Below are 25,032 nucleotides of genomic sequence, written 5' to 3'. Positions count from 1 at the left end.
ATTGCTTGTAAATATCTCTTCCGCTATAAGGTTAATACAGGGGGGCAGTTAATATGGTTTTGTTTCTTTTAACTTACATAAAACAATGTCGTGCGGCTTATACACAATGTAGCTTCTACACAGGAAATTACTGTAAGGTTCAAGTACTAGCGTCTAGCCTCACAAGTTTATGAGTCTGTGTTTATGATCCAGGTCTAAATGCATATAGGGTGGGTGTGAGTCCTACCTGGTCCAGGTGGCAGAAGGTCTCTTTGAGCTGCTGCAGAAGCATGCAGTCCATGCGGTTGGTCAGCTGGCAATCCCTGTAGGGAAAGCCTGCCCGCTGCAGCAGCCAGAAGAAGCATCGGGTCACATCAGAGCCTCCATACGCCAGGCACAGCCTAAACGGGCGCGCACACACACACACACACACACACACACACACACACACACACACACACACACACACACACACACACACACACACACACACACAGACACACACAGACACACACAGACACACACAGACACACACAGACACGGAAAATCAAATGCTAACCGGATGTTGTGATTCTATCGTTTAGAAAAAGCAAGCACAGCACACAGGAAACAAACGTCCTGTACAAAAAAAAACAACATCAGACCACAGTCCACACAAGTGTAGAGACAAGGTAAGAAAACAAAACATATCACAAAGAATCCGATGCAGATTCTAAGCGGAGGTAGAAAGGGGTTAGTCAACAAGGCTAGGTATAGCCTGCAAACTCTCATTGTCATACTGATCACAATGCAGAGGCCACAATATGGTATGCATCATGATTCACGATACAATACACAATACACATTCTGACCATGTTCATAACCAAATTCACTCAAACAGCTGCTCTATATAATTATATAACAGCACAGGCAAAGCCTTAATGTTCACACAACACAAACACACTTAAATTCCACAGATTACAGAGAAACTACTCCTTCGAATCGGACAATTGTTAACTAAAAATATAAAACTTACGATGAACTTTACTGTTGTCTAAAAAACGTTTTTTTGTATTCCATATCGCTAGAGTAGCACCTGTATCGATCCATACTGATACAGGAGTGCATGGTGACGTATTGCAATATCCAGATTTGGCGCACAGCCCTAGTAGACCCACACACCTGGAGCTCCGATGAGACACCCCATCCTCCACACAGCACAGGCTGGTCTTCTGGTCACCAACGTCCACCACGCACGCACTGCTCAGGCCACTGCCGTACGTGGCACATACCGACTCCTGGTGCACCACGATAGCTGCACAGGGGGCGAGAGCTTATGGTTATGCGTATGGTATTTGGCAGACGCGACTTACACACGACTTACAGTACATTAGTTAAAAAACATTGTTTCAAATGAAGTTGAAAAATATAATACTAATATCAAATATCAAGAATAAAAATAATGAGTTTCCATATTAACCACATGAAAACTATACAAAGTAAATTCATATACAAAACATAGTTGGCAACCACATCCTAGGAAATATGACAAGCCAGCCATAACACATACACAAAGCAGGTGACGGGCAATGGACAGGATATTGTTGTTGAAATATGCAACGCTATTTGTAATGGTGAGGCACCCTCTGATCAAATGGCAGGGATGCCATCTAGTGTTTTGAGTGTATACTGCATCAACAAGTTTGGACTCAAAGCAACGGTCCCTGGATACTGATGTGACATCAAAACAACGGTCAAACACATTGTTTTTCTGAAAGGATCTGCAGCAAACATGCAATACAAGACATGCTTCCTGTATTTGATTAAAAAAGGCAAATCTGTACTGTTCTGTTCTGTATTGTTTTACAGAAACAATGGTTTTGAACTCTGCTGTGATTTGATAACTCATTTAATCATGCACTTGATAAAAGGCACAGATCCCTGTGAAATGGGTTTCTTACCTGAAAATCCAATGTTATTCAGTAACATGTTAACCATCTCCTTGACATGCTGTCTGTTGTAGATGTCAGGAACAAGCAGGATGCATCTGTGATACTTATGCAAAACCAAACAATATGAGTACCTGTACATAACATCAACATAATACACCTGTAACATACACCTGTATAGCATCAGCATCATGTATTCAGATCATAGTGAGTTCTAGATATATTATGAAATGTTCATTTTAACTTTGTGCTTATGTTAGAATACCAGGTTAGCTTCTCTCTGCTTCATCATACCTTAAGATCCTTCAGAGGGATTTCCAGAAGTTTCTGGAGAGCATGGGACCAGATGGCCTCAAGATCAGCCAGGACAGCAGTCAGTGACCCGCCCGGACCCCCGTGGATGTTGAGCTGGCCCCTGCATATTGGCCAGTGGAGGTTATAGCTATCTGTTGGGTTCACATGCAGGGCCTATTACAAAGAACGAAAAAGAACATGATTAAGCCATTTAATACATGACTGGAGTATTGTTATAATATGGTGCATTTGTTTTAAGCAACTGGCATAACATTAACTCAGAAAAGTGGTATTCAAAAATGACAATAGGAGCCTGAAATTCAAAACATTATTGCCTCTCAAAGATTCCTCATAGCTCTTTCACACTATAATAATGGAAAAGGTAGTGAGGGTTCACACTCTGTAAAAAATAGACAAAGTCTTTGCTGAAGAAACTCTTTTTACTGGGTGAGCAGACGTTTCAGCCATTCGGCTATTCTCAATGCTCCCACCTTCTGACACTATAATAATGCCATGGTGCAGACACCCTTGTGCCTAGCTGAGAACAAGCTTCAGACCTCAGCTTGGAGTCACGGCATCTCAGCTCCCCCACTGGGATGGAGCAAGAGCTTGTCACTCTTGATCTCCATGACTACTGTAGGTCCATACAAACTTACAGTAGTACACTTCACAAGGTCAAACAGATATTACTACTCTGGATCTTCCAATAAAACTTCACAGGGCCAAAGAAATATTATATTCTAGATCTTCCAGCAAGGCTCTTCTCTTACCTCCTCCCCAACGAAATAGTCTGGCTTCTGGCTTGTGTTTGTCCACTTCACCCTGGCAGTAGGATCCAGCACAGCGGGACGAATCTGTCTGTTGTAAGCTCTTGCCTATGACATGGAATTGACAGAAAGCAACAACTTACAAGAAAATGTAAAAACACAAAGCCTCCCCTGCACTGCCCCAGTACTGACAATAGACACCCACCTGCTCTGCAGACACTGGAGTTCGTCTAACTCCATTAGACATTTTCTTTGACCAGATGGCTTGATCCACCATTTTGATGCCATTTTGCCTCTGCTCATTACTTTCTGGTTTCTTCACATTAAATGTGGTCAGGTGGAAGACAGACAAAGAGAGAAAGAAACTGATATGAAAGTGGACTTTAGTGGAGGACTTTTGAATCGTGTCCAACATTGACTGTCTGTGGTTTCTGTTCACAGGTAATCTGATGTATGTTGATTTTGCAGACACTTACATTCAGTCCATCCCTCAAAAGCCAGCGGTCTTCATGTCGAGACTGACCAGGTTGTTTGTGTCTTCGAGCGATGACGTGCGGAACCATCACTGGCAGGGTGTCTGTGGCTCGACCTACTCTCAGGCTTTTGGATCCAGGATGGATCACAACAATGGAGGTGGTTTGAATAGGCTTGAGAGAGAGATAAAGTGTTGCATTGCGTTTTACAACCAATGGACAAAATAACCTCTAGTGAAAATCACTTTACTGAGGGCTGAACAACCCTCTGAATGGCTGACTAGACAAAATACAGAGGTAGGCTGTGCAGGCTACACAGTTAAGTAGATTAGGCTACAGTGCTACTGATATTGGTGTGCCTTACTAGCAAGCGTATTATTTGTAAACACACACACACACACACACACACACACACACACACACACACACACACACACTTTTGACTTAGTATCTCAAAATGTTTATAGACTTATAGTACCTCAATTTCGAATGAAAAGCTACCTCAGAACTTTGACCTATTTTGGACCCAAGACACGGAACTGGGCTTCTACTGCTTTAATTCAAATTCAGATGATGTGTGCTAGAGCAAGATGTAAACGTAGCCTACCTCTTGCAAGGGCTCTGCAATAGCGGCTGGGACAATCGGTCTTTTCACGCCACGCTGTTCCTTTTCTTTATCCTTCTCCCGTTCCTTTTCTTTCTCTTTTCCATTCTCCTGCTCTCTCTCTGCTTGTGTCATTTGTTTACAAAATTAATAAGGGGATTGTGAAAATCACGGTGAGAAGTAAATAAGTACTGTCACTTTGACAATACGTGGGCCGTGCTATGAACTCAAAACCAGAGAAAGAAACGAACAGAACCACTCTTGAATGGAAAGAAGTGAAGCCGAGTTCAAACAATTTCCTGTGCACTGTTCTTACGGTGCAGCTTCAAGTTCACTTTGGTGACGCCTGAAACACGACAACTCGGCTGGTAGCCGAGCTCAAACAACATGAAAACGTGGAAACTGTTTCGGGCTTGAGTGCAACTTTAGGTAGGTCATGTCTTCCGACAAAAATCTAATCCAACAAAACATTTCACCCCGGACGTTAATCTATGGCTTTCGCATGGATCGGGTTCTTCTCCAGAGTATCCTCACAGCTTTTTCAGAAAATACGGTTTCTTTTCTCCTGCGCGACTAAAAGTCGCATGTTCATGACATCATTTTCAGCGACGGTTTAGAACCGACTCAGAATTTCAGAATTTCAGACAGTAAAATCCATAGATAGTAAAAATAAAATCCGAGATTATGAAACCAGTCATGAAATAACGAATTCTCATACAAAAGCTTCAGATGCAAAGTTATTTGGTGTCAAAATCAGACTCCGAACGTTCCAAACGTTTCATGCCAGAGGTTGGCCAAACAAATGTTTCACGGAGTTCAATTGCGCTGGACAACTGTGTGTAATTCAGAGAGTACTGTCTCATTGCCCACACACACACACACCAAGAACGCTGCTCTATTTTCAGATAAACGATATCTTTCAGCTCTCCAAAAGATATTGCAACCGCTCAACATTAATAAGCAGAAGCACTTCCGGTTGGGGTTTTCCTTTCGCCAAGCACACTTCCATACTTCAGGAACAGTAGGCTACCTGTATCTTGTGCCACTACATTTACACTACACTACACTACATTTAAAGTACACTACATTTACTACTAAGTTTAAAAAAACAACAACAAAAAAATACGTCAATGTACAAATTGTCCGCCAAATTGTTAAAAATATATATATATATCTGTGAAATATATGAATATTTGTTGCCAAATGTATTCCACCTACATAAAACATTATATTAGTAAATCATTCACACTGTGCACAACTGGTCCATTAAATCATGATTTTATTTTTGATTATACATAACTAAATTATCACAAAATGGAGAATGTTTTATATATAATTAAAATAATACCACTCTACCAATACAGTCTTTATTGGAAGCAAATCAACAGTAGACATATGGGAAAAGGGAAGTGTCTGATAGCATGAGGGTCTGAAGGATGAGGATTGTAGGCTGCTAGTTCAACTGCCCTGGTCCCATGGTTTAGGAATTCCCAGAACAGCATCATGAATCTGCAGAGCAGAAACAGCCAGAGGAAGAGGAGGGGGTGACCCACACACACCCACACACGTGTGTGTATCTGTGTGTATTGGTCTGTGTGTGTTGCTCTAACTGCGCTGCTGAGTTGCCTCCATATTATGGAGTGCTTAAACTACAAGCATCACAGCGTTTATGAGCTCCACACATCCCCTCGAACGCCTGCATCAGCGTGCAGGCGTTTACCTGTTAGAGAAAGAAGACCGGTTCAGTCATTTCATTTGATTTAGGAATATTAATTAACCCTTTGTGTTTGGCATGCTTGTGTTGCTTGAACAATTTTAATGTTATTTCTGTGGAGGCTTTAACCTTTAGAAATATCTGTTCTAACATTACAGGAAGGGTTTAACAGTGTAATCCATTCAATTCTACCTCACCTTCCTCATCCTCCTCCTCCTCCACCCATTGGAGGAGCACTGGGCCCCCCTCCGTGGTTTATCCTCCCCATCCGCCTCCGGCCACCAGGGCCACCTGGAGGACTGCATAAACATTACATTAATGTTGCACTAATGTTCAGTATAAGCTTGAACATACAGTACACACATTACACTCACATTACACTTGACATTACTACATCAGGGCACACTAAGAGGGGTACACGTCATTCATGATAACACACTGTCAACTATGCAAATGATTTAGCACCACCACAAAAAAAAATAAAAAAATCTAATCTACACCATTGTATTTATACTTCACCCTCTGTATTGACGGAGAATTGAAGGATATTAATGTGACGAATACATGCTTGTGTGAGCAAAGCTTTGGTAGGTTTGTACCATGTATGTCTACAATATCTTCGTGTATTTTCTTAATTCTAGCACTAAGACGCTTCAGATCCTAGATCGGTTGAAAGTCACACCTGACTGCTTTTCACAGTTCTTGAGCTAAATGGAAACTGGAAATGGACACTTTGCATGTTTCATTACTGCAGATCACAGTTTTGATCGACTTACCCTCTACCATCACTGAAACGAGAAGAAGAACTGTTTCCGTCCTTTGATAGATCTGGTTGGACAAGTGTCTGAAAGCTAGAGAGAAAGAGAATAACAATTAATAACTGCCCAATACCACTTCATTATTCACACATCCATTACCCCTACTGTAATAGTGATAACAGGAGTTCAACAAAGTGGTACTCACACATTGTTTGATGTAATTCTACTATTATTTGGATTCACATAAGTTACTTACAATAAACCAATAAATTCAACTGCAGTCCAAAACATGTCTGTCAGGAAAGATAGTCTCCATGGTGACTGGGTTCTGTTGTCCAGGACCTGGCCTGAGATGAAATAAGTATTTGGCAATTTAGTATTTGGCAAAAAAAAAACAACAACCAATAAGTGGTATCAACTGAATAGTGGGCATATTATTCATACCACAAATGTAAACAACGATATCACATGTAGGCCTAAACAAGTATGATCACATTACCATACCACTACGTTTTCTTTTCATGATAACTAATATGCACCACATCAGCCTTTAGCCGACATGAAAAAGATTAGGCTAAACAAGATGAAGCTACATGATTTCACGATAATCTTATGTTTGAGTTGATAATGGGAACTCTTCTTGAAGATGTCTTTTAACGCTCATTGAGAACTGACCATTGACTGTAAAAATATCTGACTGGTTTCAGGTTTCCCCTTGTTCCTCGGGAACTAAAGCCACCACTCCGAAATATCTTCTCACCCAAATTAGAATAGTGGTCGTTGATTTACATATCCATAAACGTTATGCAAACATTGCCAGCTCCTGTAGGGCTAATACTATTGATCGGTGTGTTTCACATGACTAACATGATTTTGTAAAGTGGTAGTCGTGCTGGACAATTTTCCCCAGAAAAGGCGATGCTTAAAAAGTGCCATAACGTTACAAAAACAACCAGGCTTACTTGCTACTTCGATATCGATACCTGTGAGAGTAACGTTAGCCATATACTGTAGCAGCTAGCTGTTTCAGAGAGGGGGTTGGCATAGCAAGTTACGTTCACATCTTCATAAACAACAGTCAGCCTAGGAAGACATATGACTTTAGTGTAAAAATATGTGGTTTTGAACCTCGAAGATGTGCCACTGTAAACTGTTGCTTACCAATCTAGCTAGCTAGGGTATCGCTAGTTGCTAGCTGAACAGTGGCTGGTAGCGATATCGTTAGCTATAGACAGTGTAATGTCAACTTTAGCGTTATGCCGACCTAATCTTCAATTATAATTGTGTCAGATAAATGACTCTTACAATTTTTATTATAATCGCGTTTAGTATTATTATTGTATTCAACACTGCCACTCACCATTAGCCACGTAAACCATCTTCGCTTCTTCCCTGTTGTGTGTATGTAATGCGGATATTTACTAGACGACGCCTGTAATTCTACGTCATTACGCAAGACTACGCAGACACGAAATCTTTAGGGGATGTTCAGCCTAATCATGAGGACAACAGTTTATAGTTGTTCATGTCCCAATGCACTTTTACTCGGGATAATTACAATTTTGTCTGACTGACTGTCATATCATATAAAACGAACAGTCTTGTTCCCATGTGCACCAGCCTCAGTGGGAAATAGCCATCAGGTCACACACCTGAATATCACATGTTCCTTTAGGGCCTAAAGTTTAGGCCTCTGATTATGAAGTTGTTGGTGTTGCTGTCTACGGCAGGCTACTAGAAGACATGAAAGAACCTGGATACCACTGTGCTAGTCTGCTAAAGAGGTGAGCCCTGTAGAAAGGCGCTGAGACATTCAAGCCTGCATTATTATTATGTATTCATTCGGTGAGATGTTTATCAACAGCAGTTCACAGATGTCAATTATTATGGGGTTTCAGAACAACCGATGATGGACTTGAATCCACAACGTTTCTGACTAGTAAGCTATGTTTGCCCTGGTATACCTCTTCCAGACATTTTTCACTCAACCTATCTCTGAGCTGAAAAAGACATAAAAAAAACATGAATTAGATTTTTTTTTTTTTTTTATCTACACAGAAAATTTACAAAAGACATGATATAGCCCACACAAATGATGCACATTATTGAAATATATATCTTATTATAATTTATCTGAAATTATGCCTTATTTTAGGGCTTAAGTGCTTGGACTGTGTTTGCAAAAGCGTAAATAGATGGGTGGTTGATCTCTGTGTTGGATCATATCCCAATTTTAAAAGCATACAAAATTACTCAGGAAAAAAATAAAAACTGCATTCGAAGCTTTTAGTGAGGAAGTCAGTAAGCAAACAGTTCAGCTTGACTAAATCTTTGGAGTTACTCACAAGCTTCTGCAAGCTTCTGAGGGAGAAAAAAAACGATCACTTTCATGAGTTTGGATAGAGGATGAGAGGTGGGTAGTGGGGAGGAGTGGTGGGGAAAATCCAGAGATTCCCTCTTCCTTTCATCTGTACTTTGCATATAATTTAATTGGCTGTGAGCGCAGCCCAGTCCGATCGGCTCTGCACTAAGCTGCTGAAACCCCTGGGTCGGCTCTGTGACAGAGAGATTTTATTCCTCTATTGTTCCCATGCCTCGAGGAGGGGTTTCTCTTGGTGGATTGGGCTCAAAGGCCTTGTACACCCTCACATTTAAACAGTTCTCTTCCCGACTCTTTTTTCAACTTTTGACTTTTGCCCCCTTTTTTTTGTCTCTTGACAAGTCACTCCATATTGGCCGAGTGGCCATTTTTAATTGCATCGGGTCCAGATACTGTTGCTGTTTACATAGTGGCAGCAATCTGTTCCTCTATGGTAAGCTGATTTGCACAGAGAAGTTTCTGGGAGGGGCTGTATAACTGGCATTCTAAATGACATGTTATTGTGGCTCATGATTTGTTTCACAAATGTTTCACACAATCAATAGAAATGATTAGTTTATTCTTCAAAACAACACTACAATTATTAAAGGAAATAAAGCTTTGGTGAAGATCTTAGGTCAGTGCCCTTTATGTCTTTACACAGCCTGTCCTTTGTAAAGACATATAATATCAAATCTTTAGTTTTTAAACACCCTTGCTCTGCATCCAATTGTCCTAATGCAAATGCTATCTGTACAATTTTCATGAGGGCAAGACCTTGTTGTTGCTCTTGCTCACTGAAGACACTGTGGTCTCTGCCTCTGATGCCTCTGCCTCTGATGCCCATGGGTTTCTTCCACAGAGCAAGAAAGACACAGCACAGTCTCTGAACTGCAAAGATGGGAGAGGATAGACAATAGCAAATCAAATCTTGTGACAGAGCAGGGTTATTGAAGTGCAGACAATATACTTGAATGCTGGAAGCAAACCCAAACATCACTTGTTTGATTAAATAACATTAAAGTAAGCCTCTGAGCAATGCATTTTATTTGATACTCTTTTCTCTTGCTCCATCTTACCTGTCTGTTCATAAAGATGTATATGATGGGGTTAAATACAGTACTGCTCTTGGCCAGGTACATGGGCACAGTGGCAATCACTGGGTCGATGTACAAGCTGGGGGAAATGATAACAGAAAGGGCAAAGGATGCATAAGGTAGCCAGGTGACCAGGAAAGCTAGCACCATGACGACCACCATACGAGCAACTTGCATCTCTGCTCTTGCAGTGCTTCCCCCTTCTGACATCTGGAGTTTAGCCACCTGTTTGAGGAAAGAACATTCTTTATTGTTTCACACACAGGTCCCAAGCTATTTGATAAGTTCACTTAGGTGAATGATTTATTTAATATTAGAAACCAATCTAATTGTTAATTTCTCTCAATACAATTTTCCATTGTATGCAGGTTGCGTATACTTGAGAGAGATACATGTAGGCATTGAGCTGCCTTGCAGCTGATGTTTCTGTCTGAAAATCTACCTGTCGGAGTGTCCACAGAAGCCGTGTGTAAGACACCATAATGACGGAGAAAGGTATGGCGAAACAAAGAAGGAAGTAGCACACTATGTAAGACATGTTTCCTGCATCTCTGCTATACCAGTCTGGGGCGCAGGACGTCAGAACCCCTTCAAGCTCATAGCTGCCCCACCCAAAGAGTGGCGGGGTGTTCCAAACAAACGACCACACCCAGGAGAAGACCACACCGACCACTGCATGTCTGGTCTGGAACGTGACTGTCCCTAATGGTCGGCACACCACCATGTAGCGGTCCACAGCAATTACTGCGACCGAACACAGGCCAGCAATACCTGTGAGAGAATAACACAGGTGCTTAGGGTGGCTCTTACTTGTTGTATGTTGATAATCATAACATTGACTATTATTTCTACTGTGACGAGGAGACAAAAATATGTCACGGAACACTTGTGCACCCTTAAAATATAGTTACACCTGATGCCGTCTAATATGCTACAACTCCCATGGAGGGCACTTATTTGGACACATTGGTAAATCATGAAAGATAATCAACATTTCCATCCAAACAATACAGAGAGGTATAGTAACGCAAGAGAAAGGTAAAGTCAAGCACTCAAGTGACTCACCAAAGAAAGCCACAGCAAATCCCTCCAGCACACATCCAACTCTTCCCAAGCTGAAGTAGCCCATGGCGTTGGTGACCATCGTGGGCAGTCCCCCAAAGAGGGCGCAGCCCAGGTCTGCCACTGCCAGGTTCACCAGGGCATAGTTCAGAGGCTGACGCAGCTGCCTGTGGCGTAGTGTCACCACAATCACGGTGATGTTCAAGATGACGCCTGTGACGGAGAAGACGCCGATGATGGCAGCCAAAAAGGTGTAGCCCGAACGTGACAGGATGTGGTCATTCACGTTCACCGACCCCTGAAGCGTAATTTCCGGCGGGACACTGACAGTGAGGTTTACTTGTTCCATGTTTGCCAACAGGAGCTCATATATTACACACGCACTGATCGCCACAGTCTCTCACCAGGAAGAGGTGCAGTCTCAGCACCCAAGAGCACTCAGTCCCCTTGCAGTGGTCCTCCTTATGTTGAAGAGTGTGCGACCTCTTCTTCTGACGGCTCAGCCGAGTGTGGCCCAATTGATTATGCGACATAAGTCTGGTGAAAATCCCTAGATCCGGATTATACTGAAAATAATTCTTCTGGCTAATTTTCTCTGATGGCACTCTTCTTGATTGCCAAATCAGGGTCTTCTAGTTGGCAGAGGGTCTTTGCTTTCCAAAGTGCAATGATGACCTGAAGTAGCCTAGTTTGCACTACACTGTGCTCTCCTGATTTTTACTCAGCAAACTTTTGTCCTGTGACAAATTGAGTTGTCAGAAGCGTTCCCAGACTACAATAACTCTCTTCCGATCAATCTGGTACATTTTCACTCACAAGGCAGAATTACATTATCTAAAAATCTTCAACCTTTCTTTAAAAGTCTCCACTGCATCCTTGACCTTACGGGAAGTGGAGAGTAAGGATATTGTTGGATCAATGGCTTAATCAAAGAGCAAAACCTCAGAGGTGATTAAAGCTGCAGAGCATTGGCAGATCAGGCTTTCATCTCCAGGGATGAGATGTTGCCAAATGTTGTTTCCCTACCAATCACATCACCACGCTATGTTGCCTCTTTTCAGTAGCGTATGAATTCATTCAGGGCCTTTATTTAGAATCAACAGTTTACAAATGGAGGTTCTACAACCATGGGATGAGATGGGGCGTTATATGTGGGTCAGATTTCACAGTGACAGCGACATAGTTTAAGACATTGAAAAACCAACTGGTAAGCAGACTATGTAATTTAAATCCCAAAGTCTAATGCTTTGCCCCTTAATAGGGATTACAGGACCACCTCAATATTAATCACAAATAGCATGATCCTGAGCAGAAGCCAAAGGTTATTTCGGGAAGTGTGTGTGTGTGTGTGTGTGTGTGTGCGAGAATAGTAGAGTCATAGCAGGTCATATGTGTGTTGAGTTGGAAGGTCATATGTGTGTTGACCTTCTGGTTATTCTGTGTAGGCTGAAGGCTACTTCACAGCTTGTCCTGACCTGTCTCAACTCAAGTCCAACTTATGCCAGGTAACAGACAGCATTTAGCATCACTAGCATACATTTTAACATGTATTTCATTCTGAATGTCATGTATTAGTTTAGCATCTTATTAAAACAAAACAAACAAACAAAAAATGTTTACCCACTATACCGATAGAACAGATGGTGTCTGTTGTAAATGCACAAACCCATTCCAGACATAGTCTGAGCCTGACATGGACAACAAGCTCTGTAAAACATAAATCATGTACAGGAAGACACACACACATACACATAGGCTACATGTAATTCTACCAAACTGCATAAATTATTGAATGGGTTACAGAGTCTATATTTGGAGCTGGGTTTGCATTTACAATCCAGCCTAGTATCAAAACTGACAATATCGGTAAGTTTAAAAAAAACAAAAGTCTGACCGCATGAGTGGACAAGGTTGTAAGAGGGGTAATTTGCATGTCAAAAGAAGAAAGATTTTTTTTATATAATAAGGTTATAAGAGGGAATAGCCAATGTTGTCTGGTGCTGGGCGATCAGTGAACATGTTTTCACTCGAAATGTTGATGTTGTGAGATATGTCCAGATTAATCACATGGACCCATCTCCACTGAAATGGTCAGCTAGATAATATATTTAAGACCTGCTCTTCTCTCCCTCTTGCGGACTCTCCCAGTCCCACTTTGAATCCTTTATTTAGATTAGCGCATAATAAAATTATAACAGAATGGGCAGAGAGAGTATAGGAGCGAGAGGTGGAATAGGATTTAGCCACTTAGCCATTGATGTTTGAAAATTAAATCATCTTGGTCAACATCTTGAGAGCACAAAATATTGTACTGACTTATGAGGGTCCAGACAGAGGCTTAAGAACAGTGACTGTCCACTAGATGACAGTAGTTGGTCATAGTTGTGACTATTTCAAGAGCTGGCACACCATCAAGTTATTTCCCTGTTCTTTCACATTTGACATGGGCAGGATTGACAAACTCCGAGGCTTGACCACAGAGGTAAGCAGATGTTTTTTTATACTCTGTTGTATGCAGCTTCTACGTTTCATCACAGTTAGCTGAAGTATTCAATATGTTTTGCTGCACGGTGGTAGCCATTCAGCCAGACAGACTGACCAGATTTTGTTCAATGTGTTAATCAACAGTTAATGGATCCATGTTCGACACACACACACACACACACACACACACACACACACACACACACACACAAACACACAGGCTCCTGGTCACAGCCCGCTGGCTTTGTCCTTTCCCCCAGGTTGTGGTTTCTCCAGGTGTAATTGACGGCAACCAACCCAATTAGGTGCACTGATGCACAGGTCACCTTTTGCTTTTAAATTGTCTGGAGCTCCTCCACGCACAGAGAGACAGACACACACACACACACACACACACACACACACACACACACACACACACACACACACACGCACGCACACACGCACACACACACACACGCACAAATATGTAGCATCAATGACGGCCACTGAGTGGTATACGTTTCAGGACCCTGAGTAGCGCCAACAGTTGACCAGAAGACCTCTGTGGTAGTTGGGGGCCATGAGTCAGATACATTGATTGTGAGCCTATAATGCCTCTTCACGGAAGTGCTTAGTCAAGTCAACACCAGCAAACTTTGAAAACAGTAACTCCACACTTTTCCATACTTTAAATACTTACTGCAAACTGCACTCTTCCTCCAGAAAGGTATTTCAAGTTCACTGGGAGTCACATACATACTTGATTTAGTGCTAAAATCAGTGCTTGAGTGTGTGAGAGGCAGAGAGACAAGAGAGAGAAACCAAGAGAGAGAGGAGAGAGGGAAAGAGAAAGAGAGAGAGAGAGAGAGAGAGAAAGAGCGAAATGGAAGGACATGTTTGTGTTTTTGACAGATAGCAGTTGTTGTTCTTTGCTTACAGCTTGCAGGCAGCGGAGAGAGGCCTGGGGGGTTAGCACTGGGAGGGGATTCTTTTGTCTGGGCCAGATTGCACTTGCCTCTGCGTTTAAGCAGCTTTTCCTCCGCGGGTGCAGAGGGACGCTGACAGGGTCTCCTCAAACCTGGACGCCGTTCAGCCCGCCGCCGCCGCTCACAAGTCCTGACACAGCTGGCTCGAGCCCTCTGCTCCATCCTGGGCCTTAATGATAGAGGGATCTGGCTGGAGGATAGAAGTACTTTCTTCACATCATCTCCTCTCTCCTTTCTCTCTTACTGTCATTCGGTTTTACTGTCACTCTTTCTCTCTCTCTCTCTCTCTCTCTCATGGGTGGAGGTTTGGTGGTAGAACTCTTCTGAATATTTCACTTTTCAGTGAACATGTGAGCTACAGTCACCACAAGAGAATCTGTGATCTGGGAAATTAGTGTTGATCTTTAATTTTCAGACACATAATAGAACTAATACTAATAACGAGGATCAGCATTAAGCTCTGCATCATGCTATTGTGATATCGAATTAGCTTCATACATCTCAACACATGATGAAGTCTGACACTAATTTGATATACCACCTATGACCTACTGCTGTGTCTTCACATGAAAACATGTGCTTTTCACCGTGCATTTGTAGCAAAATGTCCAATCTTTTTCTGCCAGACCATTCTGTATATATATATATATATATATATATATATATATTTATTTATTAAAAAAAACGTTCCTCTTCTTCACAGCTTGTGTCAACATGAAAACTGCCAGAGCCCCCGACATCATAGGCAGGTTGTTATTGCAATTCTTTCATGGCCCTGGGCACTCTCAGATAACTCCAGATATCAAACCTGTCCGTGCGCTGCTTGGTGACACATGCTGAATGCTGGCGACTCGCGAGCAGAATGACTGCTGTCTAATAAGAAGGACTTAGCACATCTCCTCTCTGCCCTCTCCCTTTTTAATATCCTGTTACATGGAGCATTCGTGGGGCTCTCCAGGCAAACAGAATGCCTTTGAAGAGCAGGTTTTCAACATTTTTAATAAGGGGCGCCAAACCGCAGCAAATGAAAGCAAACTGGCAGATAAAAGCAGATTACATATCGGAAAATGAGCTGATAAGTTATGAAAGGCAGAGGGGAAGAGCTTGGAACACCTTCTGTGAATGTGGCGGAGCCTCACCTTTTCTATTAAGTGAAGAGGCAGGAAAACATGAAGTTAGCAGAACAAGGTGCTTTGGGCAGAACGAATCAATACTCGAATGTAAAACACGTCAGACTGCTGTAACAACAGTCTCCACATAATGCTTTTTTTGCCTCGTTGGCCTTTGTGTCTCTTCAAATTCCTTTGTGTCTTTTAATTCAATTTCAGAACTTAATTCACCTCCATTTTAAATACAGTGTCTTTGTCCTCCGTGTGTTTTTTGTTCCAAAACTCAATAGCATGAATATTCTTTTGAAAAATCAATAGACATAAGCATTATGAAAATCACAACAGACATTTCGGGGTGGGGTAGGGGGGGGGGGTGCTTTCTCTTTTGCACTCGGTGCAAAGAACCAAGTGATTGCAAGGGAACATTAATAATTAAATAAATGAGTATGTCCAAGGACAACCGCAAAGTCAGTGAGCCCAAGCCTTGGGCCATTCCTTGCCCTTTCATTCCTCTCCCGGCTGATAATTCCCCTGAGAATCATGGGTCTTCAGGCTGGAAAGAATTCCTGGGAAATGGATTACGGCATGTGATGTTTTTGATTGATAAAAGGGGTAGATTAGGATTACAATCCCATCTCCCAAGGGTGTTTGTGTTTCAGAGTGGAGTCTCTACTCTCCACATTCATCTTGGGTAGACAGGGTGATGTGATCCTATCTGTTTGTACATTAACGGCCAAGATAGCTGTTACATTTTGTACATACAAATGTTATATTTGTTTGTAGGTGTTTAGCTTGCCTCATCAACAGCTTTGTCTCTTGCACACTCAAGTCAATGCCTATAGACCTTGAATCTAAAAAGAGAAAAGACTGTGGAGTCCCTGACACTAGGAGTATACTGTAACACACTCAGATCAGAAAGCGATACACCCAATGCTCTGTGACTTCAAGGGCAGGAGAGGTCCACTAAGTGTCTGCTGAGTATAAAAGCTCATCTTTTTTGCACAACTGAACCTTACTGCTGCTTTCTCTGTAAATCATGCACCTTTCTATGTGTGTTGTAAGTGTTGTTACTCCCTCTTATGTGTGTGCCTTTTTGGCATCTTGTGATGTTGTGTCATTATTGTGAGTTACATGTGAGCATACCAAAGCACATTCCTATCAACTGTATTATTGTTGAAATAGCTGTAATAAACTTGAACTTGAAGTTATTACCGACATTCAGGCTTTATTCAGAGAGAAATATTGAAGTGTTTTTCGAAACCAGAGAGCACAAAGTTGTCAATTTTCCTTGATTTGTTTTCAGCTTAAGAGAATTTAGAATTGTGAACCACTACCAATAAATAAGTTTTGCCTAGCTGGACTAACTGAAATATTAGAAGATAATATTCAAATGAAGCAACTGGGTTGTGCAAGATTGGGCTTGTTTCATTGTAGCTCTTGCGTAACAAATTAAGGCCCACCTTGCTGGAATGATGATTAATTCGAGGGATGTAATGAAATGTCAGTAATGCATTGTGGGTGATTAATGCCGTCTTATGTATCTGGGGAAGTGGTTTGGGCTCCGCCCTCACGGGCAAATAGGAAACACAGTCACACACACACACACACACACACACACACACACACACACACACACACACACACACACACACACACACACACACACCATGATATGTCCCAAAAAATGTACTTTGAGATTTTAACCATCTGACAAGGGGGAACCGAAAGATGAGCCTCATCTCCTGTCTGTGTTCAACTTAGCGTGCCTGATGTACAAAAGTCTTGTTTGCAATCTCTTTCTGCCTCTGTCTGATGCCCCTTTCATTTCAACTGTACTGTCAGGAATTCATGCACTTACTTTCCATTCACTTATATTCTTCATTGTGTCTGCATATCTGAGACGTGCAATGCATGAAGCTACAGTATATTAGCTAGCTAAGACAACAACATCTTCTACCTCTTTCTTTTCCTCTTCCCAAAAACTGTACACTCTCAGGCCTGCTCTTTGGCTCCTCCTCCCATTTCTGGGGCCGCTATTTTTGGATAGGACAGTGTTAATTATGCATGTTGTCATAGTGCTTTTAGTATGGCTGCCAGTCTTTTGGGGGGAATGAAAAGGAGATTTTCAAGACTGGATCTCTCTCTCTCTCTCTCTCTCTCTGTCTTTCTCTCCCTCTCTCTCTCTGTGTGTGTGTGTGTGAGAGAGTGATGTTTGGGTTTTGACTGGGATCTGTTTCAGTCATTTGCTCAGCAGCTGAGCTTCAGTAATCTGGTGAAGGAAAGATAATATTGGGACTTGACCTCTGACCCCTGCCACTCACTCACCCAACACTCACCCATCTATATCTAAGCACATCACATAGCCATTCCCATATCTTTATATATATATATATATACAGTATATATATTTTTTTTTCCCAAAAAAGCTGAAAATATGGGCATTAAGAATTAGGTAAAACATCTCTGGAGAGTCAGCGCACTACTCAGTGAAGTTAGCTAAGTGGGTGTGTGCTGCAATCTGTCCCATTTAATCATTTACTGTCCACTCCCAAGCCACACTAGATCCTGAATAATACAGATATATACGCTCTCTCTGAAGAAGTTCTCCCAGCGATGCAGTTGAGGACTTCAGACCTCAAAGTCACCAAGCCCTGATGAGTATCTCCATATCAGCAATCACATCTTTTTAAAATAACGTTTATCACACTTATCTCTGAGTATATTTCAGTACAGTACAAAATGATAGGAGAATATACTCAGAGAGAATTCAACTGATGGTTAATTTCTTGAATTATCACATTATAATGACTCATTCAAATGATCACTCTGATTTTGTGCATACATTCTGCACTGGTTGTGTTCTCCTCACCTCACATCACTGCGCTGAGCTGGTAGGTCCACAGACATCTATAGTGCATGAGCTCACAGGAGAAAAAGCCATTATGCCCCTGAGGATAAATATAAATTGACTTTAAAAACTAATAACAAGGTCTAATCAAGATGACTGGACTGATAGCGTGTTTCCATCAGGAGCCCTATTATCCCACAAGACATTAATATAATTCCATGAAAATATACTTGTGCCCTTAGGTTACACATCCTCAAGATGGAGCCATGTTTTGCCATCAAGGGAAAGGTAGAATACGTCTCGTAGTGATGACCAATATGTCAACTTTCTATCACCGGGAGCAAGAAACCTGGAAAAGCTTCTTTAACTTTTCTCATTTGAAATTGAATTGCTTTTAAAAAAAAAACAAAAAGAAAAACATGAAACTCGAACTGTTTTCAGTGTTTAGACACCATGTGTAGACTGGACATTTTTGACCACCCCAGGCCCATGCAGGCCAGCATCCAGTAAGCACTGAAGCTGGATAATATACAGGATAATGAAAGATATGTGTCACATTGAACATCCTCTGTGTGAGAGGCAGAGGCAGAGGTGAATTCAACACGGTCACCCATGTAATGGCATCCAATGTACAAATGTGGAGGCTACACCTTGCCAGTTATAAATGCTACTCTTGATCTGATCAGCAGATCAGTGATCGAGGCTGTAGGCAATTATATGCTTGTAATTTCATTAGCTGTTGAAAACCAGAAATATATTGAATAATTTCATGCCACAATTAAGTCCATAAACTCTGTTGTTAAAGAGTTGCATCACACTGCTGCTGCCTCCTAGCGCTAAACTGAGTAACACCATCTCACTTATTTCCCTTTCAGATTAAATTCAGATTAAATTCAGTTTAATTGTTTGTCTCCCCACAGTCTCTCAGATCTCGATGCTTTTCATCATGATAATGATCAGCCTATATTATGGCCCAACAAACCTCTTCTCTCTCACTCTCTCTCTCTCCCTCACCCCACCGATCTCTCTTTCGTTTGCCATATATTTGGTACTCTTTCAAAGGTCTTTGCGTCTTCTTCATTTCTTTATTGGCTGTCTGTTTCATACACTAACCGTGTTTTGCTCTCTCTCTCTTTCTCTCTCTCTCTATCTCTCTCTCTCTCTCTCCCCCCAGCTCTTGTTGTTGACCTGTCTGCCTGCCTGGATGCCCGCTGCTCTCCCTCTTTAATCTCTCTTATCTCTCTGTGCTCAGCTGCCTCTCAGTCTTTTCCTCATTCTCTCTTCCCTTCTTTTTCTTCTCCTCCCTTACAAGCTCTCTTTGCCCCCTCACTATCTTCCTAACATCCACCTCATCCTATCTCCCACCCCATCCACTACTCTTCACCCTCTTCTCTGCCCTCCATCTCTCCCTCACTTCACTCCCCCTCTCTCTCTCTCTCTCTCTCTCGTTTTTTTTGTTGTTTTGATGTATGACCTCATTACTCTGCTAATAATCAGTTCATCCTTCAGAAAGACGCACAGCTGTGTAACAGACATCATCAGTGCTCCTCCACAGCCAGTATTAGGCTTATCATTCAAACGCTTGCACAAGTGGCTTATGTATGCTTTCTCCCCTCTAATAAGCCATCTATCTGCAGTGAATACACCAATGTTGGACCGGTGCCCTGTCTGGGCACTGCTTTTATGATGAAGTACTTTTTGAGGAGGCATGAGAGTTGTTGCTTAACAACTGTTGTTAAAAGTCTGAGAAGATTATGAGTCTGCTTTATTTTTACTGCCCCGTTTTATGTCGGTTTTTCGACATAAAGATTTAACTCTCAAAGATGATCTGCTATTGCACAGATGCTGGGGGACATTTTCATGCAGCACAAATGTGTGGTGTATTATAATTTTGCTTCATAAAAGAGTTTGTGTGAGTTGTGTTGGAAAAAACGATTGGTGTATAATTGCCTTAAACTGCAATTAAGTCCAGTAATATGCGTTCCATTGAGTCTATTCTTGCAATGACAGATTAATCTTTATGGTCTCATCAAAGACTTCAAACAAGATCCTCTTCTCTCATCCTCACTCCAGACCATCTCCTCTCCCTTCTCACCCTCCTCTCCTCCCTCCTCTTCCTTTTCATCCCTCCTCTCCTCTCTCCTCTTTCTTTTTACCCCTCCTCTCCTTCTCAAGTTCACCCTTCTGTCCTGTCACCTCCACCTCTATGCTTCCATCTGTGCTTTCTTCTCCTCCTCAGTCTTTATTAGCCTTGTGACATGAAGGTCCACAGATCATTTTCATCACACTGTAGAACAAATTATTCTTGCCTATACATATTTCTGTCTGGACATTGGCCCACTGAACTGTGTAGGCTACATTGCTGTTGAATGCGGAGCTCACCAGTAATTGATATGGATTGGGAGTAAACAGGATTTGCTCAGTGACAATTACAAAGGTATTCAAGCCCTGATGGGTGTGTGGCCCTGTTTGTAATTCACAGTTCATCCACTGCACATTAACTCAGAATTGGTCCCATCCCTTGAAGCTTAAGCAAGCCCTGGATTTGCACAGGCCCCGAGACAGTATACAGCAGTCCAGCTTTTGATTGCATTGTTATTGCCAAGTACCAGCAAACACCTGCTTCAATTTATCTTCATACCATGTCATCATACTGACCACTGACGGGGGCCTTTTAAATGCTGTTTTGCTAAATAATTCATTGGGTATTTATTTCTTCTTTCCGTTTGGTGCATTCTCATTCCTGAAGGCACAGTGTCTCATCATTAATTAAATTAAGGGGGATATATTTGGAGACAGGTGCACTCCACAAATGAGGGAACCAGGCATGATTTATTAAACAGTTCTGCATTCTTCTGCTCTAATGGGATCGCGGCCGTCAAGGCCCATTTGGATCAGGGGAGACGCATCCGGGCCTGGACACATCCCCAGCGTACTTGGCCAATCCTTTGATCCGAATGCTCTGTGTCTCTGTGAACTAAGAGGACTTACACAAGACCACATAGTAAGATGGACACCTCTGTATAAACCTCCTGTGCCATCACTCTCTCTTCTTTCTACTTACACTTTTGTTTACCAACCACTAACCTTTACTCTACCTTCAAGATGCTATATGTGTCTGTTGATGATAATGATCATTTTCGATTGACATGCCTTATTGTGTATATGAAGAGTGTGGTTACAAAACGCTATATCCGTATAAATGTTTACATTTCGTTGTTCAAGTAATTTCATTCATAATTGGGAATTGTTATTTGATTTATCTTTACTCAATCAAAACAACACAACTGTAACTGTGATTGTACTGATATTATCTGAAATACGCAATAAAACAAAATAACGTGACTTATTGCTTTTAAAAATGGGATTATTGGGACCAAACTCCATATATAATCCATGTATATTCTAGCAGGCGTGTGATAACTGACAGTATACATAAGAGTTATTAATTTCTCAATCAGTCCTTGACTGGAGTTCTAATGCAGTTGTGACCTTGTCTTTAATGAGGTGAAGTGCATTGTCTGTGGTGGTTTGCCTTGTGGTCATATTAAAGAATAGATTAGGCACATGAAGGTCTTGTCCTTTGCTGGATGTTTCCTTCTTTAAAAATAGCTTAAGGCATGAAATGTTCATGTATCATTTTTCATAAGTACACTATTCTTACAAACCTCCACACCGCGTTTCCTCGTTCTTCTCAACAAACCTCTTAAAACGAGTAAACCTTAAAAATAAAAAAAGGGAATGTTTTTAGATATAATATATTGACTCAAGGATTTTTAAATATGATGTTGTGGTTTTGTTCTAAACTATATGACGAACCAGGACTCAGTATGACATCCTTTGGACAGGCGTACACTGACAGATCCACCTGAGAGTCCAACTGCTACTTTGGGCGAGATCTCCATGCCTTTGATCTCTAAAATGGAGAGTGTAAGACCGGCATCTATGTCAGCTATGCATCTTTGGAGATGCCACTTAGAAGGCCCCAAAGGAATATGTCATTTCGTGGATTCAGGGGCCCTTTGTTGTAATATGTCAGATCTGCCACAATTACTTCCGATGAATTCTCTGTGTAGTGGGGCACTCAACACAAAGGATACCTTTCCAATATAGGGAGGGTGAGTCAGAGACAAAGACACATAGAGGGCGAGGACATGGAGGGAAAGTCTAAGTGGGTATGATATTTATTTAGATGATGGGTCCTCTCTCATTTGACAATGCCTAGTAGAGGTGGACAGCTCCAGGAAAAGACAAGGTGGTCTGGAACAGTGTGGTCAAAACCAACCTTTCGCTCAGTCAGACTGTAACTTTGGGAATTTCCTGTGCTGTGTTCTTTAAGTCACGTGCATTTACATACAGGTTTCCTATACGCTCTCTATTCCCCTTCTTACCCTGTGTGCCTCTATGACTGTCATGAATTCACTGCATAATAATTACGGTCTGCTCAGAGGCTGAGAGAGCCGCTTTGACACAGTATGAAAATGCCACACTTCCAATTACAGGGGCCTGCTGTTAAGTGCTTGTTACCTTGAATAAATGTGGCTTGGCTTGCCATGAGTGACTCCTCACATATCTGGAAGACTTGTCCCGACTCCCTTTGATGAGGGAAGTGAAATAACAAGCCCCAATCCAATTAACCTCTCCGATGATAGTCCAGACCAGTACACTCATTTTAGATTGTCACCGCAGCGTATAACTGACACATGGGTGTTTCACAACTGTATATACAGCATATTTAATCACTGTCAGTCATCTGTGCCGAAAATCCCAATGCCATCGTTTAATCATTAGGAGTCAATAACATAAACACGTCAGTAGTAGCCTACTTGTGCATCAATTTTACTTCATCAAAAATACCATTTGTTTTTGGGTCATTTCGGTGTGTAGAAACAAACGAAAAGGGCAAAACACTGCGTAAAATATATTTCCGCTGTGTGACTTCGATACCTGAGGGAGATGGGTAATGCCGCGCGCTGACTTGGTCGACTTGACAATCCATTTTCCACACCACACGCTCGCCATCAGGCAGAGTGAGATAAGAACAAAGCTCTCAAGAAAGGTCTCGAGAGTGGGCAGGTAGCAGCGCGCCTGTTTCAAGAAATAAACGCCTCACAAATCCGTCCAGTCCACTGTCATTAGAAGTAAAGCTTCTGAAATGATTCAGGTTTCTTTCCACTATAATGTTGATAAGCGTGGCGACAATTTATTTTTGGCGGCTACAAAATATTTTCTGTGGATGTTTTAAAAAAGTTAAGTCCTACAATACGATGATTTACTAATTTGGATGTTTGAATACAATCGCAGAGTAATAGTTTTCCCTTTTATTTATGACCGCATAACGTTTTAACCAATCATGTAGCCTATTATTCACGTTTGCAGTCCCATTAAACTCAATTACGCTCATGAATGTATCGTTAGATAAGGTACTAAAATCCATTAGGGATCAGCAGCAGCATGATGAGTTTATTAAAATTACTAGCCTATAGCCTGCTACCATTGGTGGATAAATTTAAATGGTTCTGTATACACCACTCTCAACGTTGCTGCACTAAACAAAATTTGGGCAATAACGCACGCAGATTCTAAGCTTTCTACTGATAAATTAGGTCAATGCTGTGCTGGTGCCGCACAGTGAAGCCAGGTATTGTCATCTCCATACCCCCATTCATGCATTTCCGAGGAATTTAGATAGAAACGGGATGAATAAATAATGAATTAGCCCACCAACCACAGCCAACTTGCATCGACTTGGCTAGCCTGCAAAAAGCAGTTCAGTCCTAAGTCGACGAGCCCTTTTTTAAGGGAAATATCCACAAAACACAAGTTGTCCTATTTGCGAGGTGTAGTGAGAATAAAGGATGACATTTAAAGTTACTGACAAACAAAAGTCGTTCCTTCATTTTAAACCATGCGCGTTTAACGTCTGTACTAACTCTGAATAACAGTAGATATTCAGCAGATATAAATCTGCTATTCCTGGCAAAATCACTACGTTTACACAAGGGAAAGGAAAGTGAGCGACTTATCACCGCAGTTCTCCCGCGCAATGTAACCCAATCCATCATGCGGCTATGAGCGCGCTCGCCCGCGTGCATAGGTCCACGCGATGCTATAAAGCAGTGCCTGGTTTGACATCTTTCCAGCGAAGTGCTTCTCATGGCACCGACCAGAGACTGAGATAACCTTACTCTTGATTATAGGTCACCGCTTTTACTCTGTCGCAAACCGTTTGTTCCTCCTTTCGCTCTTTCGCCTCTTCCTGCCTCCCGTCAGCACTTTTGCAGTAATTCTTGTCTCAGTTAGCCGAGGGCAGTGCGTGACTTGACAGAGGGAAGCCGAAAGGGAAGTGTTGGAAGTGTAATCACTTAAGAGGAGAGCGTGTCAGCTATTTGCCTGGTCCGGAGCAGCTATGTCGTAATTATAACCACACCATTAACAGCAGCAGCATCCCCAATCCTCAAACCATCCACACAGGAGTGGGATTCGTCGCATCAACTGAAAGGCGTGCTCTCTTTTTCGCGCAGTATACCTCTTGTATGATCTCTCTCGTACGCTATCTGGAAGCGCAAGGGCAGGTCGCTGGAGCAG

At 41.9% G+C, this 25,032-nt stretch overlaps 3 protein-coding genes across 3 annotated transcripts in view; all 3 read right to left on the bottom strand.

The window, feature by feature from the left end:
- Positions 1-4,644, bottom strand: part of actr8 (actin related protein 8) — an 8,379-nt gene extending 3,735 nt beyond the window's left edge. The window contains exons 1-8 of the mRNA XM_062541678.1: positions 4,049-4,644; positions 3,445-3,615; positions 3,174-3,284; positions 2,972-3,076; positions 2,202-2,375; positions 1,920-2,013; positions 1,141-1,273; positions 227-380 (exon numbers count right to left, since the gene is read on the bottom strand). Of these exons, the coding sequence (XP_062397662.1) occupies positions 227-380; positions 1,141-1,273; positions 1,920-2,013; positions 2,202-2,375; positions 2,972-3,076; positions 3,174-3,284; positions 3,445-3,615; positions 4,049-4,180 (1,074 nt within the window). The 5' untranslated portion in view covers positions 4,181-4,644. The remainder of the gene's footprint in view (positions 1-226; positions 381-1,140; positions 1,274-1,919; positions 2,014-2,201; positions 2,376-2,971; positions 3,077-3,173; positions 3,285-3,444; positions 3,616-4,048) is intronic.
- A 663-nt stretch (positions 4,645-5,307) lies between these two features.
- selenok (selenoprotein K) lies at positions 5,308-7,992 on the bottom strand. The gene is made up of 5 exons (XM_062540115.1): positions 7,878-7,992; positions 6,774-6,864; positions 6,536-6,610; positions 5,957-6,058; positions 5,308-5,765 (listed from the first exon to the last, which is right to left on the bottom strand). Exons 1-4 carry the CDS (start codon positions 7,894-7,896, stop codon positions 5,962-5,964), a joined length of 282 nt encoding a protein of 93 aa, XP_062396099.1. The 5' UTR covers positions 7,897-7,992; the 3' UTR covers positions 5,308-5,765; positions 5,957-5,961.
- A 1,646-nt stretch (positions 7,993-9,638) lies between these two features.
- parapinopsina (parapinopsin a) lies at positions 9,639-11,384 on the bottom strand. Its single transcript, XM_062542043.1, has 4 exons — positions 11,039-11,384; positions 10,416-10,744; positions 9,956-10,198; positions 9,639-9,767 (listed from the first exon to the last, which is right to left on the bottom strand). Exons 1-4 carry the CDS (start codon positions 11,382-11,384, stop codon positions 9,639-9,641), a joined length of 1,047 nt encoding a protein of 348 aa, XP_062398027.1.
- Between the last annotated feature and the right edge of the window lie 13,648 nt (positions 11,385-25,032).

This window comes from Sardina pilchardus, chromosome 7 (assembly GCF_963854185.1).
Source record: "Sardina pilchardus chromosome 7, fSarPil1.1, whole genome shotgun sequence".
NCBI lineage: Eukaryota > Metazoa > Chordata > Actinopteri > Clupeiformes > Clupeidae > Sardina > Sardina pilchardus.
Note: the sequence above shows the minus strand (reverse complement) of the source record. Positions and strands in the feature narration are given on the sequence as shown.

What these genes read in the sequence shown, in the direction of transcription:
- selenok (XM_062540115.1), bottom strand. An exon ending in GTTGAATTTATTGGTTTATT is followed by an intron (nt 6,611 to 6,773) that starts GTAAGTAACTTA and finishes CTTTCTCTCTAG; the next exon opens with CTTTCAGACACTTGTCCAAC. An exon ending in CGTTTCAGTGATGGTAGAGG is followed by an intron (nt 6,059 to 6,535) that starts GTAAGTCGATCA and finishes ATGTTTATGCAG; the next exon opens with TCCTCCAGGTGGCCCTGGTG.
- parapinopsina (XM_062542043.1), bottom strand. Translation starts at nt 11,384, where the DNA reads ATGGAACAAGTAAACCTCACTGTCAGTGTCCCGCCGGAAATTACGCTT. An exon ending in ATTTGCTGTGGCTTTCTTTG is followed by an intron (nt 10,745 to 11,038) that starts GTGAGTCACTTG and finishes ATTCTCTCACAG; the next exon opens with GTATTGCTGGCCTGTGTTCG. An exon ending in TTCTGTGGACACTCCGACAG is followed by an intron (nt 10,199 to 10,415) that starts GTAGATTTTCAG and finishes TTCCTCAAACAG; the next exon opens with GTGGCTAAACTCCAGATGTC.